This window comes from Triturus cristatus, chromosome 2_1 (assembly GCF_964204655.1).
Source record: "Triturus cristatus chromosome 2_1, aTriCri1.1, whole genome shotgun sequence".
Taxonomy (NCBI): domain Eukaryota; kingdom Metazoa; phylum Chordata; class Amphibia; order Caudata; family Salamandridae; genus Triturus; species Triturus cristatus.
In genome coordinates this window covers 176,076,381-176,101,512 of record NC_140581.1, presented here as the reverse complement: position 1 = coordinate 176,101,512, position 25,132 = coordinate 176,076,381, and the positions used below count along the sequence as shown (strand labels likewise).

At 45.9% G+C, this 25,132-nt stretch overlaps 1 protein-coding gene across 1 annotated transcript in view; it reads left to right on the top strand.

The window, feature by feature from the left end:
- Window positions 1-25,132, top strand: part of LOXHD1 (lipoxygenase homology PLAT domains 1) — a 1,221,805-nt gene that overhangs the window by 140,619 nt on the left and 1,056,054 nt on the right. The window contains exon 6 of the mRNA XM_085629301.1: window positions 22,446-22,619. Coding sequence (XP_085485427.1) covers window positions 22,446-22,619 — 174 coding nt within the window. The remainder of the gene's footprint in view (window positions 1-22,445; window positions 22,620-25,132) is intronic.

The window sequence follows — 25,132 nt, the reverse complement described above, 5'->3', positions numbered from 1 at the left end:
CCCCTCCATACGCACCCTCCCAATCGGTAGTACAACACCCACAACCCCCAAACACGAGCGAAAGCAGTACAGGGGCCTCGGTCCTCACGGCCTCCGCGCCGGCCGAGCCTCTTGTACTGAACACAACGTCGGCAATAACGTTGGATGACCCTGAGATGAGAAAGAAAGATTCCACCAGAATGAATCGACTAACGAAGGGTGAACGAGCAGGAATCGACAAGATAGTAGGGACACTGGTGGAGCGAAAGGAAAGTGAGGAGTACATAACAGACGTGTATAACTCGTATGCCGACAACCGCAGACGACACTTTGTCGTACGACTTTGTTATCACGCCCTGAATACATATGAGGATAGGTACCACGATAAAGGTCCCGAAGGCTTAGCGGCCCTATATAGGAAGGTAGACATTGGGGAAGAAGGAGAGGGCGATGTGACGAACCTCTTCACTCGTACACTCGAGGTCTATCGACACCTTAAAGAACACAGACAGACAACCAAAGCAGAAACTCCCATAGCGACTAAGCCCCAGGAAGGAAGGACTGATACCATGATGCCCATCAAAGAGGCCGCCCCCTATTGGGTCCCCCCACGAGGTCAGGGAACACATGACAACATCAACCACCAAGATGCGAAGGGAAGGGTTGTATATAATTGGGTCTACCAGCCATGGGACCGACAAGATATTTTGACCTTTAGAAAAACTCTACCCGACTTAAGAAAGAACCCGACTGCCTTCTACACCAAACTAGGTACCGCCTTAGGCTCAACAATAATGACTTTAGCAGATATCGACTTGTTCTTCGGGTTATGTCTGCCGGCAGATGTGTGGAAGCAAATCCGGAAAGTTGACCACGCTGAGCCATTCGGATATACCTGGGTACAACTCGATACCATAGATAAACAGCGAGAACCGGGACAGAAACCCCTGAAAGCCATATTGGAGCTCCCAGACAAGATTGTACAGAAGTTAAAGACTCTAATCCCAGAGAGAAAGGTAGACTGGTCGATAGTGACAGCATGTCGCCAGAAACCCCAGGAGGATGTGTCTGAATACTTCTCTCGGTTCGAGACTGTGTTTTCCGATTATAGTGGCCAGGACATGACCACCGCAACCGGACATCACCTCTTTGTCCAGAATTATGTGAAGGGTCTGTCACAAGAAGTCTCCCAGAAACTACAGACCAGTGAGAGTAGTTGGGCAGCCTCCAAACCCGCAGCAATCCTCCAGATGGCCCAATACTACGAAAACCAAAAGAATGAGAACGATAGGGCGTCAGAGAGGAAGAAAAAAGAACTGAAGGAGAGGGTAATGATAGCACAGTTGCAAGGGGTGACCATAGGAAGGGAACCCCCAAAAGGGAATTACCAACCAATCGCCCCTAGAAAGCTACCCCCTAGAGACCATACACCTGCACCCTACAACGGACGGAGAGACTTGGATGGGAACCAATGTGCGTTCTGTAGAGGGTTCGGACACTGGAAATCCCAGTGCCCGGTCCTTCTGGAATTGAACAAAAATAAGGACCCCAGAGACACACCATATGACCCCAGAAATAGAGGACAGGGACGAGGATACACGAACGATGCCATCAACGACAGGCCAGGCAGACCAAACACTTTTGATCGCCCCCGACAGACCCAGTGCCAGCAGTCCGACTACGAAAGCACCCATGACTTTGCATAGGACCGCCAGGGGCAAGGGAGGGATCCAGTCGAACTCCGTGTTGACCAGCAAGGTCCTTACGTCACTGCTAAGGTCTTGGGCACAAAGTCTCCATTTCTGGTAGATACTGGGGCGACACGTAGTGCGTTATCTAAACGACTGATTCCTAGGGCACCCTTGTCTGGCTCACATGTAACCTCAATAGGCTTCGATGGAACGCCCTCCACTAACCCCTTGTCAGCACCAATCTCCTTTGACTTAGACGATAACACCACTGACACGACCTTTCTACTCTCCTCCAACACCCCCGATGCTATTATGGGACTCGATTTGCTAAAACATTTCCGAGCTACCATCAGATGTTCCCCAGACGGAGTTGTCGAACACGACGTATGCTCTCTATAACCGATGCTGACCTGTCCCTACTCGACACGTTACCCTCACATCTATGGGCTAAAACCGACTCAGATGTAGGACGCATGGTGATCGACCCAGTACACATAACCGTCCGACCGGACGCAGTGCTCCCAAAGCTTCCACAGTATCGGATATCGCCCGAAGGCGAGAAGGCATTGGTGGAAATCATCGAGTCCCTAGTCGATGCAGGAGTGGTAGAAGAAGTAGTCAGTAATGTTTGCAACAGCCCTATCCTACCCATTGTAAAAAAGCAAGGCGAGGGAGATGAGAAAGCATACCGCTTTATTGTTGACTTACGAGAAGTTAACAAAGTAGTCATACCTCAGTACCCCGTGGTCTCAGACATCACCACCATCCTCACCCTGATTCCGTCCACTGCCACCACCTTTACCGTTATTGATCTCAAGAACGCATTCTTTTCCATCCCCATCCACCCAGACAGCCGCTACCTATTCGGCTTCACTTTAAAGGCCCGTTCGTACAGATTCTGTAGGGCACCCCAAGGCTACACTGAGAGTCCCAGCATTTATAGCCAAGCCCTCAAGAGACAACTAGATGCAGTCCAATTACCCGATGGAGTGGTGTTAATACAGTATGTCGATGACATTCTTTTGGCGGCCGACACCACTCCACTTGCCGTCACAGCCACCATTCACCTCCTCCACTTCCTCGCGAAAAACGGTCACAAGGTCTCCAGGAAGAAGTTACAGTTCTGCCAACCCCAAGTGACATACCTAGGCCACCTCCTATCCAAGGACGGGAGGAAACTTACACCTGACCGAATTCAGACCATCCTAGAAACCCCTGTTCCCAAAACTCAGAAGCAAGTGCGGTCTCTAGTAGGCCTCACCTCCATCTGTCGACAGTGGTTGCCAAACTTCAGTCTTATTGTAAAACCCCTGCTTTCCCTGTTGGCTAAAGATGCCCCCTTCCCTCTCCCCTGGACACCCGAATGCCAATCCTCCTTCAAAGAACTACGAGATGCCCTCTGCTCAGCACCAGTCCTAGGAACCCCAGACTACACTAAACCTTTCTCCCTCTACACCCACGAAAGGGAGGGATGCGCGTTGTCTGTCCTAACCCAGTCCATAGGTCCTAAACAACGCCCTTGTGCCTACTTCTCTGCCACTCTTGACCCTGTAGCCAGAGCTTTGCCCGCCTGCCTTCGAGCAGTAGCCGCCGCTGCTGTCTCTATCCGGCAAAGTGAGGGGATCGTGCTCTCGAACCCCCTCACTGTATTGGTACCCCATGCGGTTGACTCTTCTGGCACCCCACATCACATTGAAATGATGCACCACTCTGAATCCAGCTACTCTACTACCTCTCCCTGACACTGACCCCAATGCGTCCCCTATACATGACTGCGTGACCCTCACCGACGAACAAACCAAGAGTAGGGTTGACCTCCGAGATACTGCCTTCCCGGACACTGACGGAGAACTGTGGGTGGATGGCTCATGTATCAAGCTCCCCGATGGCACCACCTCAGCTGCCTATGCAGTCACCACAGCCCGAACAGTTGTTGAGACAGCCCGCATCACACAGCGATCCGCACAGGCGGCGGAACTAATCGCTCTCACACGAGCATGCATCCTGGCAGCAGGTACAACCGCAAACATTTACACAGACAGTCAGTACGCCTTCGGGGTAGTTCACCACTTTGGGCTCTTATGGAAAGAGAGGGGATTATTGACTTCCCATGGCACACCCATCCTGCATGGAGATCTAGTCTCTGCCCTGACCGAAGCAGTCCTCCTCCCCACACGGCTGGCTGTGATCAAATGCCAGGCACACAAGAAGGTGACAGACATTACAGGACAGGGAAATGCACTAGCTGACATTACTGCCCGAACCACAGCCGAGAATAGGTCCACGACCCGTATGTACGTGACCAGGTCACAAACTGAGAAATGGAAGGATGCTAGGGAAACGATTAGGGACATCCAATTAGCCAGCTCACCACACGAATTAACTGAATGGGCACGGGTGGGATTGAAGGACGATGACGGTTGCTAGCGAACTAAAGACTCGAACAAATGGTTGCTACCTGACTCATACTTGATCCCCATGCTGACCATGGCACACTCCCTAGGGTCTGCCCCCATGATCAAACTCATCTCCAAAGTCTGGCACAACGACAAAATCCCAGACTCAGCCAAACGTCTGGTCCAACAATGCCTGGTATGCCTCCAACACAACCCTGGGAAAGGGACTGCTGTACCCCGGGGAGGGTTTGGGGTTCCCAATCACCTCTTTGAAGTCCTACAAATGGACTACATCCAGTTAGAAAGGTGCCAAGGTTTGAAGTACGTACTTGTCGTTGTGTGTGCCTTCAGCAAGTGGGTGGAAGCCTACCCAACCCGCGACAAACACCGCTATGACTACCGCGAAAGTACTACTGAAAGAATTCTTCCCCCGTTACGGCCTTTGTCGAATTTTGTGGAGCGATAACGGCCCCCACTTTGTAGCCGAGGTTATCCAACTCATCTTAAAGGGGCTGGGTGAAAAACAGAAGTTCCATGCGGTCTTCCATCCCCAATCCGCAGGCTTGGTTGAGCGACATAATGCCACATTGAAGCTTAAGATAGCAAAAATAGTTGCCACCACAGGACTGAAATGGCCAGACGCTCTCCCGCTAGCATTGCTATCAATGCGTTCCACCCCCACCAAACACCACTTAACCCCCTACGAGGTCGTCTTCGGGCGGCCCATGAACCTTTGGACTGCACCAAAGCCAACATCCATCCACGACGTCCCGGACGTCCTCATGTCCGACTATTTGTATAACCTGACTAAAACGTTGTCTGTTATTCATCAGCAGGTGCTGCAAGCCATTCCCGATGTTTCCAGGGGCCCCGGGCACGACATCCAACCCGGCGACTTTGTCTTAGTGCGTAACTTCCAGCGCACCAAGAGTCTGGAGCCCCGGTGGACGGTTCCCCTGCAAGTCCTGATCACCACCCGAACAGCTCTTCGAGTGGAGGGGAAGCGCAATTGGCTGCTTGCACACCACTGCAAGAAGGTATCATCGACCCTGACGACCACGGACAACATCACCGCCCAAGAGGAACTTCTGGACAAAGACCGACCATCCCTGAGCCGCTGCCCGGATGCAGAGACACTTGAATTAATGAAATATCCCGATCCCACTGTGCCATCCAAGGAAGGGTATAACCTACGACGAAAGGAGGGAACTTCGGCTAAGCAGACCACAAACTAAGTTGAAATCTCAGAGCGGTTGCCTAGTCACCTCAAAGGCCACCAGGAGAGAAACTAAACAAAGTCTGTGGCTCTGCCCGCTACCGAGTCCCTTGAAGGTGATGGAAGCACCCGACATGAAGGTGATGGAAGCACCCGACATGAAGATGATGGAAGCAACCGGACGTCCGAAGATCCACTACAAAAATCCAAAGACTGACAAAATGCACAGCTCGAAGACTATTGCACTTTTCATTACCCTTCTCTTTTGCCTTCTCCTCGTGGTCACCTTCTGGATCATAGAGGAGAGCGCACCTGCTCATAGGACATTGCTGACCACCGTTTAACCTACCACCATGAAAGAACACCATCTGATCTCACTTTCACCCCAACTCCGAGAAAGGCGTAAGGAGTTCTGGAATAACTCCTTTGTACAGTTGCTCCACCAACACAATCTTGCCGCCAATGCCACTAATTGCTGGATCTGTGGATTGCTACCACATGCCACCGGACACTCTATCCCTTTCATCCCTTCACCTTTTTCTGTCCATGGCTCCTGCCTCGCTTGGCTAATCGTCCTGCAAGAAAGCTACAAGGATAATGCCACTTCCGGCAAAACGGTGTCACACTTCTACCATGGGTTCTGGCTGAACAAAACTGGAAAAACTTCTGCTCCCTTCTGTCCTCTGAGGTCAAACACTTCCTTTCACATGGACATCCCTGCCAAAGAACGAGTTGAAATGCAGGTGTTCAACAACCCAGCCAGACCCACCTTCTCTTACCTCCGGAAACGGACGGCCGCCACACTAACAGTGGCCCTATCCGTCATCAACATCACTGGACTTGTGTGCCTCGAAGGCCTGGGGACGCAGCTGGTGGGCCACAGCTCCTGCCTCATCACCCGAACATTGAACTCAATTGATCCACCCTCCTTTGTTACCTCCCCAAATATGTACTTCGTCTGTGGTACTAAGGCCTACACCTGGCTTCCGAAAGGTTGGGGAGGCACCTGCTACATCGCTTTTGTCCTTCCCCTGACATATGTGGCTCCAGCAAACCATCACCGACAGAAACGTGCCAAAGACATTGTACAAGCCGACTCCACCGGAGCACAGTTCCTGGATGCAGTAAAGGGACTTGTTCCCCTCTGGGGTCCAATGGCAAACAGCCGTGCCATCCGCCACTTAACCCAGGCAGTCGAAACAGCAATGAACATTACGGCTGGCGCCCTCGCCAACAACACCGCCGAGCTTCAGGCCGTCCGCCTGGTGGCTCTTCAGAACCGCCTCGTTCTGGCTGATCGTGGAGGAGCATGCCGCATCATTGGGTCCAGCTGTTGTACCTATGTACCGGATAACTCACCCTCAGTCTACAAAGCAATTGAACACCTCCACAGACTTTCCGCAGAGGTTCATCAGGAGCAAGAAGGATGGTCACTTGGGAGCTGGTTTTGGGACACTATTAAAAGTTGGGGATGGAGGCTGTTTTCATTTATCCTAATACCGATTGTGATACTATGTGGATGTTGCTTGGGGATTCAGTGTCTGCCACCTTTATGTTCGCTTTTTACGAACTGCATCTGCCCTAAGACTTTGAACTTTGAAGCGGAACGAATGAAAGCTCTGTATGAGGTGGAAGTTCGTAGTATTATGGGGATAGATCCGAACTAAACAAGCTGGCGAGATATGTTAAAAGGGAGGACTGTGGAAATTTAGCTTGTAACTGAACATTATCTGCGCCATCTTGCCTCTCCCCAGCGCCACGCGCAGCGAACGCACGGCCGCCATTTTAGGCACCCCACTCTCTCTCCCCGCACATTGCCGATCGCCAGCGCGTCCCCCTGGTGCTGCAAGCATCCCCCGCGCGCCGGCCACCCCCGCTCTCTCATACACGGGCCATAAACCCTCTCCTTCTGCGCGACCCTACCATGAAACCGCATCCCACGCCTGACCGACATCCCATACATGGTCATGCATCTCTTTGATAACCCCCTTCCTCTGCGCCCCATTGTCCGAACCGATCCCAGGCCATCACCTAGCCCTGCGGATGCAGTTTATTGCCCCTACTGTAAGGGAAACACCCCACATCAAAGGGATTACAGTAGATCAAGGCCCCCCACCCCCTGAGACCCGACCGGTCACACACACCCCCGGGAATTGGCGGAATATCCTGCTATGTGATAGCCATCTCCTACTGCGGGTGAGGTGGGGACTTCTACTGTAGCTATGTGTGGGATCGAATCTGAGCCGGGGATTCAGAGGATGTTCTTTCATACATCAAAGTGATCTCAAGAATGTGCCATGTATGATAACCCTGCAATAAAGTCATAAACGTGTGTATAAGAGACCAGGTCTCAGAGATGCAGTTAGAGCACCTCGTGACGATACCTTGCTGTCTGATCTGATGTATTCTGCTCCGACGGAATAAAACTTTGTTTCCTGCCTTCCAGTCTCCGGCGCCTGCCTCTTTATTGGTTTAACATCGAATGGTATAAGAGGCGATTACCGCCGGGCAATACTTGAAAGGTTATCGACTGAAACTGCCGCTACCATTTAACAATGGGAGGCTGTGCATGTTCTCCACCCAGGTTGTATAATACAGCCTGTCTAGAACATGCAAAGTGCACATGACGGTTTGGCCGGTCCGAGACGTCCGGCCAAACCAAGTGCACATAAGGTGCAGCCACCACTCCTCCTCGCCCCGCCCAGTCAACCTGGCTGCAGTGCAACTGCAATACTCAAAATGATAATAACGTTTATTATCATTTTATTTTTCCTTTGCACTGCTTTAAAGTAGTGGGGCTATGCTCCTCCGCCTTAGCGGAGGAGCCGCCCCTGAAAATATTGATTTTTATTAACTTGGGTATGTGGAAAAAAACATTCATGCTCTTTGAGTAAATCTTTCTTTGCATGTACTGAAAGAAGGTGTTTAAGTTATCTTTTAGCATGTGACACTATGTGACTTTTTTAGTTGTGCAAGACTGCTGGAGGATGGTGTGTGGCAGCTCTGAGAGGCCTGGGGGGTTGGGTCTGACTTAGTGTCCTGCAGGACCTAAATCTCCTATACATCTTATCAACTTCAGAACACCTGCCTGCCATGGAGATACTGCATGGTGACAAATGGCGTTAACATGGCTGTTGTGTTGCTGTTGGGTGCCTCAGTTCTCCTTCTTAGGTCTGGTTAGACTTCTTTAGCTGTTGCTAGAGGTCATGTCAATGTTTCTCCTGCTGACAGAGGTGTATATTGATTAAGCATTCATTATTAAAGGCAAGAGATGTGGTTTACAGCTGAAAATGCAAACGAGACACATTCGCTTTACTAAAGCCTGTTTTCACATGTTGCACAGGAAGGTAAAGGGATTTGCCCAGAAACGCATTAGAGCTCTGATTAAAAGCCAGGTCACCGGATTTTAAGGTCATGGTCTTTTAGCCATAAGCTGCCAGGCAGTCTATTTTAAGCACAATGGTGATGCATTCTTTCAAAGGGAATAATTTAAAGAAAAGTTGCAATTCCTTGAGGATTTGACGGCTACTTAAGAAATCAACACGGATATCTATTTTTCATGTATTTTTTTTTTATTTTCCAATTAAGCAGTGTTTTATTTAGTTATTACATTTTGTCAGGAAATACTTTTCATCTCTTAAAACGAGCACTTTGTAGCAATGTGAAGAGTAAGAGATGAGTAGGTGGAACAACATGATAGCGGACAAACGAATTGGGTAAAGACGCCAGACAAGATGTGCTTAGAGTGCATGAGAAGTTACTCAACTGTATAGATTTGGGCAAATCTCTGTTTTCATTTTATTTAATTTGATTGATATAAATAAATATTTAACATTGTTGTGGTTATATACTTAACTGATGAACAAAACAATGGTTCTCACTTAAGGGCAAAACACGGTCATTCTATTTTTGAGATAATTGGATGTAGTAATGGTCTGGCAAAATAATGTAGGTGAAATAATTGTATGTCCTGGTCTTGCTCGCATCGCAACCATACATTATTTAACCAGTTATATGCGATTTGATACGACAGTATGAAGATTCCTCTCCTATCTAAGTCACAACACTTTTCTTACTTCATCTTTGATGGTTTAATAACATTTCAAATATTGACTGAATACATGTGCACAACAGCATTTCTTTCTGCTTACATATTAACCATTTATGTTACCCAACTGAGTGATACTTATTTTCCACACTTGTGAAGAATAAAAGGCTGAGTGGGACCTGGCTTGCAGATTAAATTCAGATCTCTGAGGATACACTCAACCCACAGAGTTATATTATCAAATGTATGAAAAGGGATTTATAAAGCGCTGTGCTACTCCGAGGAGTGTCCTGGAGATCATATAGGCATGTCTTGGACACTAGATCCTTCTGTGCAAAAGTTCATAAATACATTGTGGTCCAAACTCCAAATAGAGATTCTCTTGGCACCCTAAAAATCTTCTTACTTTCCAACGAATGAACTCTAATTTCCTAAAACAATGATCCTGGGACCGGTTTCGGGGTAACACCCCTCATCAGCCAGACTAGCTTGAATCCAGTGGCAACAGAGGAACAGGATCAAGACTGATTTGCATTTGGCTGGGTCTGAACTGGGGTGGCAAAGTGAGCTAAAGAACGATGATGGATTCAACCCAGATCTGTGACTGGGGGTGAGTGTCTGAAAAGTTTCAGCGCTCCGTCCATCATCTCCTTGTGTTTGCTTTATCAATGATTTCAGAATATTCTATCATGGATTAAAGATAAAATATCATTAGTATCCTGAATTATTGCCGATCATTACCTTACAAACAAAAATCTAAAACAGACTAAGTACTAGCAATGACTGATGATTAACTCAGAGTTTAAAATGTAATCGAGTACAAACAACGATTGCGGAACATTTACTTAAACCATAACAATAAGTTGAATGATTGTTAAATAATCTATTATAAGAACATTTAATAGGGTCCTCTTGTGATTTCTGAACATTGTCTTATAAGATAATGTTCAGTGGCACTGGTGGTACTTTGTTGCATCATAATGTTATAAACTGCACATTCAGTAGGACAAAATATCTTGACAGATAGCTGAGAAATTCTGGCGATCAACATATAACATTCTTGCATGCTGATTACTTTTTGTTGTGAATGTGGGATCCATGGACAAAGTTGTGGAAAATGATGGAAGTTGGGAATAAGTTTGGAGTACTGACTGCCTTAAGGGTGAGCTGGGAAAATCTTTCTGGATCCCTCTTAAGGAGTCGCTGGCAGAGCAGTTGATACTATAGACCTGACTCTATTGAGGTGGAAATATACAACGTGTGGGTAGCTGGGGATCCAGCTGTATCATAGAGACATGTGAATAGAGCAAAGTGAATAAAGTTTTGGGCATGATCAGAAATTCCGTTTGATTCTGGGAGCCTCTGTCATTATTGGTCATGGGGAGGATAGCCATTTCTAAGATGGTTATACTCCCTAGAATGTTTTATTCCTTCCTAAACGTGCCAGTGATACTGTCTCATTGGTTCTTCCAAGACTTAGATTCCTTATTTTCAGAACTAATCTAGAATAAAAAGTCCGCGACTTCTGCTGGTTGGGAGAGCCTGACTACGAGCTGTAATAATGGGTAGATCAGTTGCACTATGTGATCAGGTGGACTACAGTAGTTACTCTTCAATAAGTTATTTTCCGAGCAAATGGAACCAGGCCACCCTCCTTATCGGAAGGTTTGCTAAGTAGCAACAGACGTATACATCAGGTTCCAAAGCTGCTGAAGTTGGCACAATATTACTGGGAATCATACGTGATGGGGGCCACGGTTAAATCGTGGTTCACACCTGACCTTCCTGCGATTGTCCAAATGTATTAACGTGGCAAAGAATATAGACATCATGATATAGTAAGATTGCTTGTCTGAGGTAGTGGGTGATTTTTTCAACTCATGAGCATTACGAACACTCAGGTAGGAGGAACTATAATTTATTAGTGGGGCAATTCCTATTGTATGGTTCAGTGGCCTGTACCTCCTGATTTACATGAGATTCTGACATAATGGAACCAGACACAAATACATTGACAGCATTGTTACGCTCAGGCGTAGAAGGGAGGACATTTTCAATGCTATGTGGGTTGATATTGGGAGATACCACAGCAGTATTCATAGACATGAAAAATAAATGGTCCATGTACGTGTGGAGAGAGCTAGATCATGTTGAATGTAGTAGAGCTATGACATGTGGCAGCGGACAATTAATTCAATTCCATCCATTCACTGATTGTAGCAGGAATGCACAGAGATGAGCAATGGCTGATGTAGCTCTTCTGTACTTCACGGTGGAAGACGCAGAGAAGACTCAACTTAGGAAACAGCCTGACGGAAATTCAGTAGACGTTCAGATGACAAAGCACCGTGAATGAACGGTCTGGACACATAGAATGCATTCTAGACACATTTCTGTGAACGTGACAACAGACACATCTGAGCAATGATTGAGTAATCACTGGGAAGTGGACGGATGTAGCCTAACGGTTAGGGTGGTGGACTTCAAATCTGGGGAACCAGGTTTGAGTCTCGGCAACGACGCTCAACATCCTGTGATTCTGGGCAAATCACTTAATGTCCCCATGCCTAACAAAAATGAATGTGTCCTCGTGTAACGCAACTGGTGCTCATGTTCGGGTCAACTTTGCACTATATAAAACTTCAAGAAAAACAAATATGTAATGGGGAGAACAGCAAGAGCTGTTCCGAAAGCACCTCTAAATACAAGTACAGGAAGTAGCAGTACAAGAGAACTCATTTACATACTCTTACATGCCTTTGAGAATTGCACCAAAATGTCCAACTCCCAGTAGTAAAAGTGCCACGAGGGCACTGTACATGAATATTCCCTGATTATTCGAAATTTATTTTCATTTTGAATGTTTTGGGGACAAAGCCATATAAAAGTACATTAAAGAGTACTACAGGAGCCTACATTACTGTTAAAAGTAGAAATAATGAAGGTCCACACCAGGTTAGTTGAGGTGCTTCTTTATTGTGGTCATCCACTCTCCTCAAATGCCTGAGAGCACCAACATTCTAAATGAACTCTACAAGGAACATTCTATTACTGCCCGGGAGGAAGGGGGGGTTCCAAGTGGGAAGAAACCAAGAGAAAGGAGGAGGGAGTAACAGGATTGGGAGTAATTACAAACAGATGACAACACATCTCCCTTACATAGGGAAAATCATGTTACATTTACAAGTCTGTCAACACTCCAAGTTTGACCATTCTCAAGGCGAACCACATTTCTGCTTACCTTGAACAGTTGTTGGGGAGGTTGGAATTTGCTTTCACCAAAATGTCCTTTCGTGGGTTTCTTAAACAAGACAGATTTGCCTGTCTCAAAGTTGTGTCCTTTCACACCGTGTTTTTGATCATACCAATTCTTATATCTCATTTGGTGCTGTTGATTTTTCTTGTGTCATTCCCAACCATTTACAACACTTTTACCTCCATTCAACCACATAGGGTTCATTTTGGTGCTCGCTTCTCTTCCCCTTAAAGCAACGAATGGGGACACTCCTGTGACCAGATTGGGTGCAGTGTGATATGCCCATGCACATTCTCTAAGGGAGTCATCCACCCTGTGCCCATTAATGAGTGAAGGTTGGATGTGTTCTTTTATCATGAGATTAGTTTGTTCTACAAGGCCGTTTGCCTTGGGAAAGTATAGTGCAGTTTTTTCATGTTTAATATTCAATTCTTTTAAAAACTCTTTCATCTCTTCAGATGTAAATTGTACACCATTATCTGTAACTAAAACAGCTGGAATACCTTCATTGCAAAAGACAGTTTTTAAGAATGCATTGAGGTTGCTCGTAGTGGTGGATGGTGTGAATTTGAAGTTTATCCATTGAGAAGTGTAGTCCACCAGAACAAACATGAATCTCCTCTGGGGTCCCAGACTCTCCATTGGACCAATTTTGTTCATAGCTAGTTTGGACCATGGGGGGACCGGTACCTCCACAGGAGATAATGGAACCCTATGTAAGATTTTGCTCTTGTCACTCCTTGCACAGTTAATACACTCTTTGACCTTTTGCTCCACCATTGAATCCATCTTGGGGAACCAGAAGCAAGCTCTTACTTTATTTTTTGTGATGCTCCTGCCCAAGTGTCCTTCGTGGGCTAGATTTATTATTTTGTTACAAAGATCAGAAGGAGGAACAACTTTCTAATTGCAGTACACATTGTAATTTATAATTGTCAATTCAAATCTAACCTCCCAAAACTCTTTCATTTCGTCAGCCACATCACTACATTTTTCGGGCCAGCCATCTACAATTCGGTTTTTGAGGGTACAATTGTCGGCATCCTTCTTCGTGCTCTCTCCCCATTCCTCTATGGTCAAGGATGGAAGTTGTACGGCAAGAATGGGTACATCTAAGTTTTCTTCTTGGGGAGGTAGATCCAATGGGGACCTTGACAGGTAATCAGCCACAAAAGTTTCTGCCCCAGGCAAGTACTCTACTCTAAAGTAAAAGTTTTCCAGCCCTAGGACAGACTTGGATATGCGTGGTGAGCTACACAAAACTTTCTTGGAAGAGAACATGAACGTTAATGGTTTATGATCAGTACGGATGGTAACTCTGGTACCCCACGGATAGAATTTAAAATGGTTGACAGCCCAAAAGCATGCTAATGCTTCTCTCTCGATAACCGAGTAGTTTCGTTCAGCTGGGCTCAAAGATCGGGAAGCAAAGGCTATGATGGTTTCACCCCTTTCTCCTTTCTGGGATAATGAGGCACCCAAACCCTTGTTGGATGCATTCATGATTAGTATCTGTTAGAACCGGGGGTCTCTATTTGGCTGAAGCAGTTACCTTAGGCAAAATAGGGACCCTTGCTTCTAGTCAGAGAACACCCTCTTTGATAACCCCTGCTCACCCCCTGGTAGTTTGACATGAGCAGCCAGGCTTATCTTCAAAGAAATGTGTAAAGTATTTGCAACCACACTCCCAGTGACACAGTGATAACACCACAAATGGACACCACACTGATGTATGAAAATAGCGGTATCTTTATCAAGAAGAAAAATACGGTAAGACCAAACGATAAAAATCCAACATATGCGTATTTGTAATATTTCACTTTGCCGGTTATTAGGCCAACAAACACTTGTAGGTTCTTGCGGTAGTAATGAGCAGTTCACGATGTTCAAATGCAGTCCTAATGCAGTGCTATGCAGTTCGTAATGCAGTTCGTATTGTCAGACTAATGCAGTTCATAATGCAAGAATAATGCAATCCACAATGCAAGTAATCAGGCAGTTCGTAATGCAAGAATAATGCAATCCTCAATGCACGTAATCAGGCAATTCGTAATGCAAGTATAACGCACTCCTTAATGCAAGTAATTAGGCAGTTTGTAATGCGAGAATAATTCAATCCTCAATGCACATAATAAGGCAGTTCGTAATGCAAGTATAACGCACTCCTTAATGCAAGTATAACACACTCCTAAATGCAAGTATAACGGCAGTTCGTAATGCGAGAATAACTCAATCCTCAATGCACATAATAAGGCAGTTTGTAATGCAAGTATAACGCACTCCTTAATGCATGTAATCAGGCAGTTCATAATGCAGGAATAATACAATCCCTAATGCAAGTAATAAGGCAGTTCGTAATGCAGAAATAATACCAGGTCAATCGACGTGATTAGCACGGGCACCACCAGGCCCCAACCACAGACAACAGTCCTGAACTTCCGAGTGCGGCCTCGCTTATGCCGGGCAGGTCCAGGCCGCTCGAGGACTCAACACGTCTAACGCGATGCAACGAGCGGGAGAGAGACGGGAGCACTTCTGTACTCCTCCTGCGCCTCCCCATGCCACACACGCTTGTGGCTACCGACCGGAGTCCAAGCCTTACCTGGGGATGCGCTGCCTTGCTCTCTCTCTCTCCCCGCTCGTCGGACGTCCTGCTGGGCCCTCCTGATGACGACGCAGCTCCGATGCAATGCGAAGCTGTAGCCGGAAAGGTTATGTCGCTGCCTTCTTTGTTGCTGACGATCTTGGGCAGATTACTCTTGCGAACAACGATCACGATTACCTCATGACTTTCTTAGCTTTACAAAATCCTTCAGCACGTTGCGGCTTGGGCCGGCGGCAGCGATCTTGATCCGCAGCCTCTGTTACGATGACGGCTTGGGCCACATGCACTTCACAGCAGCGTGAACGATGATTCACGCTGCGGGGGCACTGCAGTCACGGGGCACTTTCCAACCAGCACCACGGACCCCAACGGCAGTCTCAGGCTGCACACGCAAAAAGCGTTCCTGAGACTCAGTTGAGTATCGGGCCACACAGTCCCGGGCAATGCTTATGAAGGTCTCAGGCTGCAAAAAGCACACGCACACAGCTCCGCTGAGACACACGTGGAAACTTAGATGTTCCTGAGTTTCCACAACAGGGAACCAGCTCTCCTTGGGCCCTGGGGGACAAGTTACTTCAGGACACAGTACACAGCAAAGTCCTGTCAAGCAGGGGTACATTGCACACAGCAAAGTCCCTTAGCCTCTCCTTAGTTAAATCAGCAAACTGCAGGCCAGTCCCAGAACACACAGCAAGGGTCAGTCCTTCTCTTCAGTCTCTTCAGCTGTTCTTCCTTGGCAGAGGTTCCTCTTGACCATGAAGTAGTTTCAGTCCTTTTCAGTCTTGATCAGTCCAACGTTCAGGGGTTTCAGCTGTCATAGTTATAGCCCTAAATGTCTTTGAAGTCCTTGTGTCCTTGGGAGCACTGACCCCAGTCCAAACCAGTTCTGGATGTCTCCCTGCCAGTGACACCTTCTTCCTTTGATTAGTGGCGGTCTGGTTCCTCAATCACTCAGCAGGAGCTGGAACCATTCTTTTATGGCAGCAACCCAGGCCTCTTCACCTCCAGGGGCTACCCCTCCCCCCTACACTCCAGATGCAGGTCAGCCTGTTGCTGCCTCACCTCCTCCCCTGGGTCAAGACATTCCCCAGATCCTATCACATTCAAATCCAGACAGTCAATCCACAACCAGGCAGAGACACACAGAATTGTTAGAACAAAGAAACCAGCCACTTCTAAAAGCGTGATTTTTAAACACACAGTGCATAAACCACCTTCATAAAAAGATGCGTTATTAAATTGTGAGTTCATGCACACTAAACTTCACCTCTCCATCTTAAGCCTATGGGGAGATAGGCTGGAAACATATTACACAGCCATCTCCATTCTGTCCTATGGGAAAGAAGGCCTTGAAAAAGTGAAAAACGAAATGGAGAATATTTCACTGTCAGGACATGGTACACACCTCAGTACATGTACTACCTTTTACAGACACTGGGACCTTCCCAGGGGGTACCTTGGACCTACCATAGGGGTGTCTGATGTGCATGGAAAGGGAAGGTAAGGCCTGGCAAGTAGGTGCACTTGTCAGGACCACATGGCAGTAAGCAAACTGCGCGCAGGCACTGCAGTGGCAGGCTTGAGTTCTCTCTTTAGGGCTACTTGTGTGGGTGGCACAATTAGTGCTGCAGGCCCACGAGTAGCATTTGCATTACCAGCCCTGGCACACATAGTGCACTTTACTAGGGACTTTACTAGTAAGGCAAACATTTGCCATAACACTTTATACAGGGAGCACATGCACTTTGATACTGATCAGCAGTGGCAAAGTGCCCAAAGTATCTACGCCAGTAAAACGCAATCCATCACATTATCAAAAACAGATGAGGTAGAGGCAAAAAGTCAGGGGTAATCACGCCAAGAAATGCCAGGTCTAACAGTATCATTTTCTTTTTAGGGTCAAAGGATCCCACAGTTGGAGAGGCGATGATCTTCTCCTTTAACTTGTCAGTCAATAGGCTGTGTTCTTTTTCCCATATAAATTCTTTGGTTTTTTTCAGCAATTCATGTAGACCTTCACATTTATAAGAAAGGTTTTTTACAAACTTGGCTATATATTCAATAAGGTCCAAGAAGGATTTAAGTTCTTCTTTACTTTTAGGGTAAGGAGCATCTTTAACTGCTTGGATGAGCCTATGTTTGGATCTACAACCTTCCCGAGAAATGGTGTGGCCAAGGTAGTCCACCGACCTCACCCTGATTTTGTATTTCTCAGGTTTGACAGTAAGTCCAGCATCAGATAGTCTCTCACATACAGCCTTGAAGATGTGATCATGGTCTTCACCTGATGACCCATAAATCAGAGTGTCATCCTGAAAACATAGGGTGTTAGTGATGACTTTGAGAACTTGTTGCATCATTTTCTGGAAGACAGCCGCCGCAGAGGCCAGACCGAAAGGCATCCTCCTAAACATGTATGCCCCAAAAGGAGAGGTGAAAGCTGTTAACGGTCTGGACTCTGGGTGGAGTTCCACTTGGTGGTATGCCATGGATAAGTCTATAACCTAAAAAAGCTTCGGGCTCTCCCATGGTGCTCAACATCTCATTTATATTGGGGAGGGGAAATCTCTCTACCCAAATCTATCTACCCAAATGTTCTCATTAAGGCTGCACAGGTCTACACAGAGGCGAATGCCTTCCCCGCTAGCTGTGGCCGCTATGGCTATGGGCGCCAACCATTCAGAAGATTCTATGGGTTGAATGACCCCCATCTCACATAACTTATCCAACTTCTTTATTAGGGGTTCTCTCATAAGTGCAATGAATCACCTTAGCTCGACCGTCCAAACGACCATAAGGTGATGGGTAGAAGAATCATAGGATTTCACATTTGAAGCCAGGGAAGGTGCAGTCAATTACCTTGACACGGCCTTCCAAGCACGTAAAGGAAAAGTGGGTCGGAGGATCCCACAGTGTCTAGGGTCAAACCTTCTGCCAATGTGATGAATCTCTGTGCACCGTCAGTGTCAAGGAGGACTGGTCCCATCACCTTATTGTCATTTGGACGGTCGTGCTAAGGTGATTAATTGAACCTTTGCCTACGTTCCGAGAGCTTTAAGGAGCCCTCTAACTATTCTATCCAGCCTGAGTTCCCTTGCTGTGTTCAGATTTGGTGCTCTATCTTTCTGTCCTGATGAAGACCCTATGCTAAGGATACAACAACCTTGATTTTTGGAAAGGGTTGAAACGTTGACTTCTGTTACTTTCGATAACAAGCTTAAAGGAATGAGATTTGTTTTCAGCGTCCATAAACTGCTGTGTTCCTGTTAGAGTGATTCGCCTACTTTGGGCCAGACAGGTTTTTCGGTATGTAAATATAATGTATATATGGCACATTACCTTTCCTTTTCTTTCAACCCTCACAAACGCACATTTATCCTGAACACTCAACTCTTCTTCCACCCTGAGCACTATTCTCCCAAGTATATAGACAATTGTGATGTATTTAACAATTGATTTTGATTTTTGTGAGAATAAACTGCATCTACTGGAGACTTATGAATATGACCTTGTGAATGCTTTCATTCATTTTTTTATGTTTACTTTGAAGTTTTATTGCTATTGTGACCAACTTCTTACTGTACTGCTGTTCTTACCCGGGTCCAGTACCCCATTGAAATGTAACTCTACTATTTAGCAAAACCATACAATTGGGGTAGACCAGTTTGGAGGTTCTCTCCACATCTTTCACCTGGAATACAAACTTTTGACGTTGCTCGCTCTCCACATTCACCAATTTAACTTGGTTGTTTTCCCCATCCCTGCAGACTCTTGCAAAATGTCCCCTCCCATTACAATTCTTACAGGTAACATTTCAGGCAGAACATTGTAAACTTTTGGCTAAGTGATTATTACTTCCACATCTGAAGCATTTTAAACCGCTATTATCTCTGGTTGGCTTTTTAATGTAGGTATCCTTATTTTTTACTTTAAGACCTTCATTGTGTAGTTCCTCTGCTTAAACTACAGCCACTGTCTTCTCTATAACTTTCATTTCTCTCATACATTTGGATGTGTGCTCAATGGATTGGGCTAAGGTAACTGCTTCTCTGAGTGTGGGGTTCTTAGCAAGTAACGTTTCTTGGATCCTGCTGTTATTCGTACATCTAACTAATTGGTCTCTTATGAGAGAGTCATTAAGTTCCCCAAACTCACAAAGTTGAGTCAGTCCCCTCAATGCTGCAATGTAATTGTTAACAGATTAATTTTTTCCTTGCACACGACTAACATATTTATGGCCTTCAAGGACTGCATTTACCTTGACTCCAAAATAAATTTCTAATTTCATTAATGTAACATCATATACATTTATCTCATCCTCATCCTCCATTTCTGGTTCAGGTAATGTTTCATAAGCTTTGCGACCCTGTATGCCCAGATTATGCATCAAAATATGTTGCTTACGTACTGCAGAAAACTCCCTCCCCCCCCCCATTGCATTCAAATACGATTCAAACATCTTTATCCAATCTTTCCAGTGGATTTCAGGCTCCCCACACTCATTTAAGAAAGATGGGGGTTGACTCATTCCAGGGGTTGCCATGCTGAGAAGGAGAAGGTGGGATAATACTCAAACTACTATGGAAAAGAACCAGTTTAGAGCAATAATCACGGAAGATTATGTCAGAAAGGTGTGCGTGTCAACCTGGAGAAGGCTGCTAGTAAGAGGGAGGTCACTGAAGGCTGCAGGTACAAAGTGACACGCAATAAAGGGTGAGCGTATCACCAAAGGGGCACACAAAATCAGAAGTTAGTTGGGAAGAGCTAATAATGGCAAAAGAAACAAGGCTGTTATACTGCAATGGGTTCAGAGACCATACATGCGCGTAACAGGGTAAAAGCACAGAATGTCAAAGGCCATATGTTGAAGGAGGAAAGGTGATACGCAAGTTTTGGTGCGCGTATCACCGTGCAAGTACTGAAAAGTTATGAGGTCAGTGCAAATGTGAGGAGAGAAAGCGCAGGAGCGTAGCGCGTAAACAATTCCTCAGAAAAGAAATTTCCCAGAGATAACAGTCAAAGGATTACGAGAGTCTTATTTGTGCCGATGAAGGAAAGAGGAATACCTCCCCGATGCAGCTGCGAAGTACACAGGGTGCTCAACACAGCTGTGGAGTTCAACAGCAGTAGGTGGAAAGAAGGGGCGCTGAATAGAAGGAATCTCCTGAGTGACGGAGCGGCACTGAGGAGGTGCACTTAGCGAGATCAGCACAGCTGCGGGTTCACGTGACCGGCTGAGGGAAAGCTGAAGCGCAGATTCTGAGGAATCCCACAGCGACGAAGCGGCAGTGAGGGGATGCAGGTAGTGGAAATTAGCGTCTTGCAGGCGAAACAGCTGAAAGGAGGAGGAGTGGAGGCTCGTGGAACTAATGAGGGCACGGAGACTGTGCCAGCTGTATAGTGTCCTGGAATAAGGTGGAAGGAGGGGTGCCTTCAGTTACGATAAAGATCACAACAGCAGTTCAGTGGGGGAGCTCAGGAACCCATGGCGTGCAGCGAGTGACAGGAAAGCGAGGAGTTGTCACCAGATGAGGCGTGTATTCAAAACGCGGTCCACATGCCCTCGGGTTCCAATGGATGTCGTGCCTTCCTTACACGGGGCACCATACGCAGATGAAACGAAAATAGGAGAGTCACACAGCAGCTCGGTGTCAAGAGTGTGAAGCGGAAAGCTGGATCCAGTCTCCTAAATTCCACTAGGCATCACAGTAGTAATAATATGCTGGCACATCCATAAAAAATGCCATTTGAGATTCCTTTTAAGTGAAAAATTAGGATTCGCTAATAAGGAATCGCAAAAGCCTATGCATGTAGGAATCACTAAAAAAATTGTGATTCCTAGAAATTCCTTAATTGCGACTCGCAAATTGCGAGTAGCAATTAAGAAATGGCTTCCCATTCATTCCTATGGGCCTGCATGCCCATAGGAATGAATGGGAATTGCATGCGCAATTTACGAGTACCCATTAGGTACTAGCAAATTGCGAATGCAATTTAAAGGGTGCAAGGATGTCAAAAGGACACCCTGTTGCACCCCTGAAATTGATATGTGCACCCATGTTGTGCACACACATGCCCCAAGGGCATGTGTGTGTGTAACCTGTAACTTTGAAAAATGCACTTTAGTGCATTTTTCAAAGTTTTCGCTAAATACCATCAGGTTTAATTTTCCGATATTTAGCGGACCCTAATAGCGAAATCGCTATTTTAAATGCCATCTTGCATTGTATTCAAGGCATCGCCATTTGCGATTCCTTAAATGCAATCGCAATTTGCGATTTTTGCATTTGGGATGATGCATCCCAAATGCAAAAATACCGGTCGCAAAGGTGCAGCTTCTGCGAATATGCCCGTTTGCGACCGGTTTTTCCTTTGATGCATGTGCCCCATGCTGCGTAGAGTGAAGGCATGCCACTGCAGAAAATCAGGTCACATCAGATTCCCAGGGAAAGCGACTCAAAGGTTTTTTGCCAGCAAGGAACAATCAGCTGACAGGCCCGCAGAGCAACCAAGGTGCGCTGCACAGCACGCTGCACTGGAATCCCGAGAATGTTGGAGAGAGTACTGAAAGGGGAGATGAGCAACTGCCCCCTGCGCTGGATTGTCTCCAGTGTTAAAACTAGAAATAATGAAGGTCCACACCAGGTAAGTTGAGGTGCTTCTTTATTGTGGTCATCCACTCTCCTCAAATGCCTGAGATCACAAACATTCTAAATGAACTCTACAAGGAACGTTCTATTACTGCCCGGGAGGAAGGGGGGGTTCCAAGTGGGAATAAACCAAGAGAAAGGAGGAGGGAGTAACTAGATAGGGAGTAATAACAAACAGATTACAACAATTACATATACAAAAATACCTTTGTGAATAGGCCCTGATGTCTTTAAATTCATTATATCCGGCACATCCAGCTTGGAACTTTGCTATTGATTGAGTCGAACAGTAGAAAAATCTAATAAAATGTGTTTAAAACATGCAAATTCAATAGAATGATTACAAGATAACATAGGATGAAAGAGAACATATGGATAGTGACTGCTGAACGTTGTCTTGCAACGAAGGGTGCCATCAGTGAGTGCTGAGCATTGTCTTATAACACAAAGGGCAACAAAATACCACAATGTCTGTTGAACGTTCCCTTCTAAAAAAGAAGTTCAATAGAACGATTGCTAAACATTCTCTTAGTAAGTGACAATACAATAAATCCCCACCCATGACTGCTGACATAAAGGTGCAACGCGACTGCTTCTCTTTCAGGTGTTCATCCGGATGCGAGGCTCGAAGGGAAAACTGAACAAAACCCGCCTTTTCAAGAAAACTGGATCGGACGCTTCTGATAAAACCAGCGCTTTCAAATTCAGCAAAGGTTCAAATCACACCTTTAAAGTACATGGGCCTGACATTGGAGAAGTCAGGGACATCACCCTGGAGGTAAGCAATCTTCATCAATGGTCCAGAATGTCAGATCAATAGAACTAGAGACAAAAAAACACAATAATAAACCTCCTCTTATGGTGATAAAGCACGGAAATGCTTGATGTTGAATAGAATTGCAATCTTTCATTTCACTATTAAGTAAAATTATCTTTACCTCTCACCAATAACTTTCTCTCATTAAGAAATTTAAGTCCACTCTCCTCTAGGAGGATGGACTGTTCATAATATTTCATACGTTTTTACATGTCAACAAGACACAAGTTGGGGGGACCTGCAGTGGCGTAGCGTATGGGGACAGAGGGGCTGTTGCCCGCGGCGCACAAAATTCTTAGGGGCGCAAAAATTTGGAGGAAAAGAGGAAGGATACTTGCCTGCCCTGGGCGCTGGCAACCGACGCTACGCCGCTGGTGGACACGCGGGTGGATGGCGTCCACCCACTATTTTTACAGGGTGAGCGCCGCCCTCCCTGCCAAGAAGATGGGCCCCAATGGAACGTGCTGAACTTGTCGCGTGTACGTTACCTGTTTTCCGTTCTACACAACAGCGTGCAGGTGAAGAGGGGGGGGTCTTTACTTCCAACTCCAGCTGGGCCCAAGACAAAGGCCGCATTTAAAGGGTCATCAGCTCTGCCTTTCTTACAGTATGATCCTAGCTGGGAGTTATCTGAGCCTCACACATACACGCCAATGCAATGAAAGGGAGACAAAGGCCCACAGTATGTACTTTCCAAGTACCTAAGAGAAATTAGGGTTTGGAGACAAGCTTTTGACTTTGTTCAATCCCTGTGTATAAGAGATCATGCACTGTAAGAATGCCAGATACATCAGTCTAAACGAGTATGTACACAAATACCAATTTAAAAAACTGTATTTTTTAAAAGTCCTTTTATAGCGCTACTGATCTCAATGCAGGGTGTCAAAGCGCTTTAGATCATGCGTACACATTATACATTGACAATAAATAAAACAAATGTGTAAATCAATGTACAGGATGTGTTATATAAGACAATATGGGTTACCTCGTGCGGGAGCACACGCCATGATGTCACTTGCATACTGCCTTACATGGTGAGCCCACCAACTTCTTGGTTTTAGGACTTGTGCCCTGCTTGTCAAGTAGTTTCCATTCTAACACTTCTGACAGCCATGCATTTCAATATAAGAGGAAGCATCTTGAGCATGTTTCAGCTGAGAAGAAAATAAAATGGCTCCTAGTGTAGACTGTCTTGCCTTCCTAGTTAGTTTTAAGAGCTATCAAGAGACATTATTTTCAGACGCGTAGAGTCTGCGTCTGCCACAGCGCCGTTGGCTTTGCACGCTGCAGCGGACAGATGCTTTGATGGTTTTCGCTTGCGTGGGATTCATTAGCAGCTGGGCATTCAAACATATACTCCATGAATATTTATGTATTTTTTTCTTGGTACTGGAATATCTTATAGGCAGTTTTGTGGAAATGCACTTGTCTTCTGACCATTCTAGATATCACAAGAAGCTGATAATATGGGATTGGCACATCTGTGTGGCTCATCTGTGCCGCAAGGATGACTACAAGAGTCATTTTATGGATAATTCTGAATCCACTTGGGTGGAATTTCTCCAATTTGATCCCGTGTCTGCTTTGGATGATGGTTCCTCATGGGAAGGGTTGGGTGAAATGTTTCAGAAGATCTTTCTTAGTAGTAAGGCCCATTAAAAACACTTTTAAATCGGCTTTCTGTCTGCGTCATTCATGCACATTTATTCACCAAAGTGTAGTGGTCACAGAAGTGACGTTACATACCCTTTGACCCACTGACTTCATCTGGTTAATCCCTTGTCTCATGCCGAGCCCCTCAAAAACGTTCTAAATGCTGCTGAGAACCTAGTTAAGTGCAAGAAGTGGAAACTAGAGAAAGTCAGAATCTTGAAAACTTCCTGCTCCAATGTTTAATGTAGATACCCTCATGACTCCGATATCAGGGGCAACAAGGGCAGTGTTGTGGCTACTAAAGGGCAAGCCAGCAGTAGCAGCTGCTTCTCATGTCAAATGCCAATTAACTTCAATCTGGATTTGTTGTTTACCAATTCCGACAAAATTAAGGTTGAACTCCCACAGCCATTATTTTGGTCGGATCATAGCCTATTAAGATTTGTTATTCTTGACCACACTGTTAATCCTGTGGCTATGCAGAAAACTTTATGGCGAAGATCCTGGAGCAAAGTTACTTTGCCTATTTTTACTTCCCATTTTCGTGGTCCTCAATCCAGCCCTAGGGAAACTATCGATCAAAGAGCAGTTCTTTTAGAAAAGACTATAACCAAGGTGTTGGATACTATTGCTCCTTTTTCTAGAGTTAGAGTGGAAACTCGTGTAGCTCCATGGTTTACCGCTCAGTTAAGGACAATAAAGCTCTCTTGCAGGGCGGGAGAGCGGAAATGGAGGAAAACCAAAGACCTCATTGACCGTAAAGTATATAAAGATTCTCACCATGAATATATGGAAAACATTAGACAGGCAAAAAAAACCAT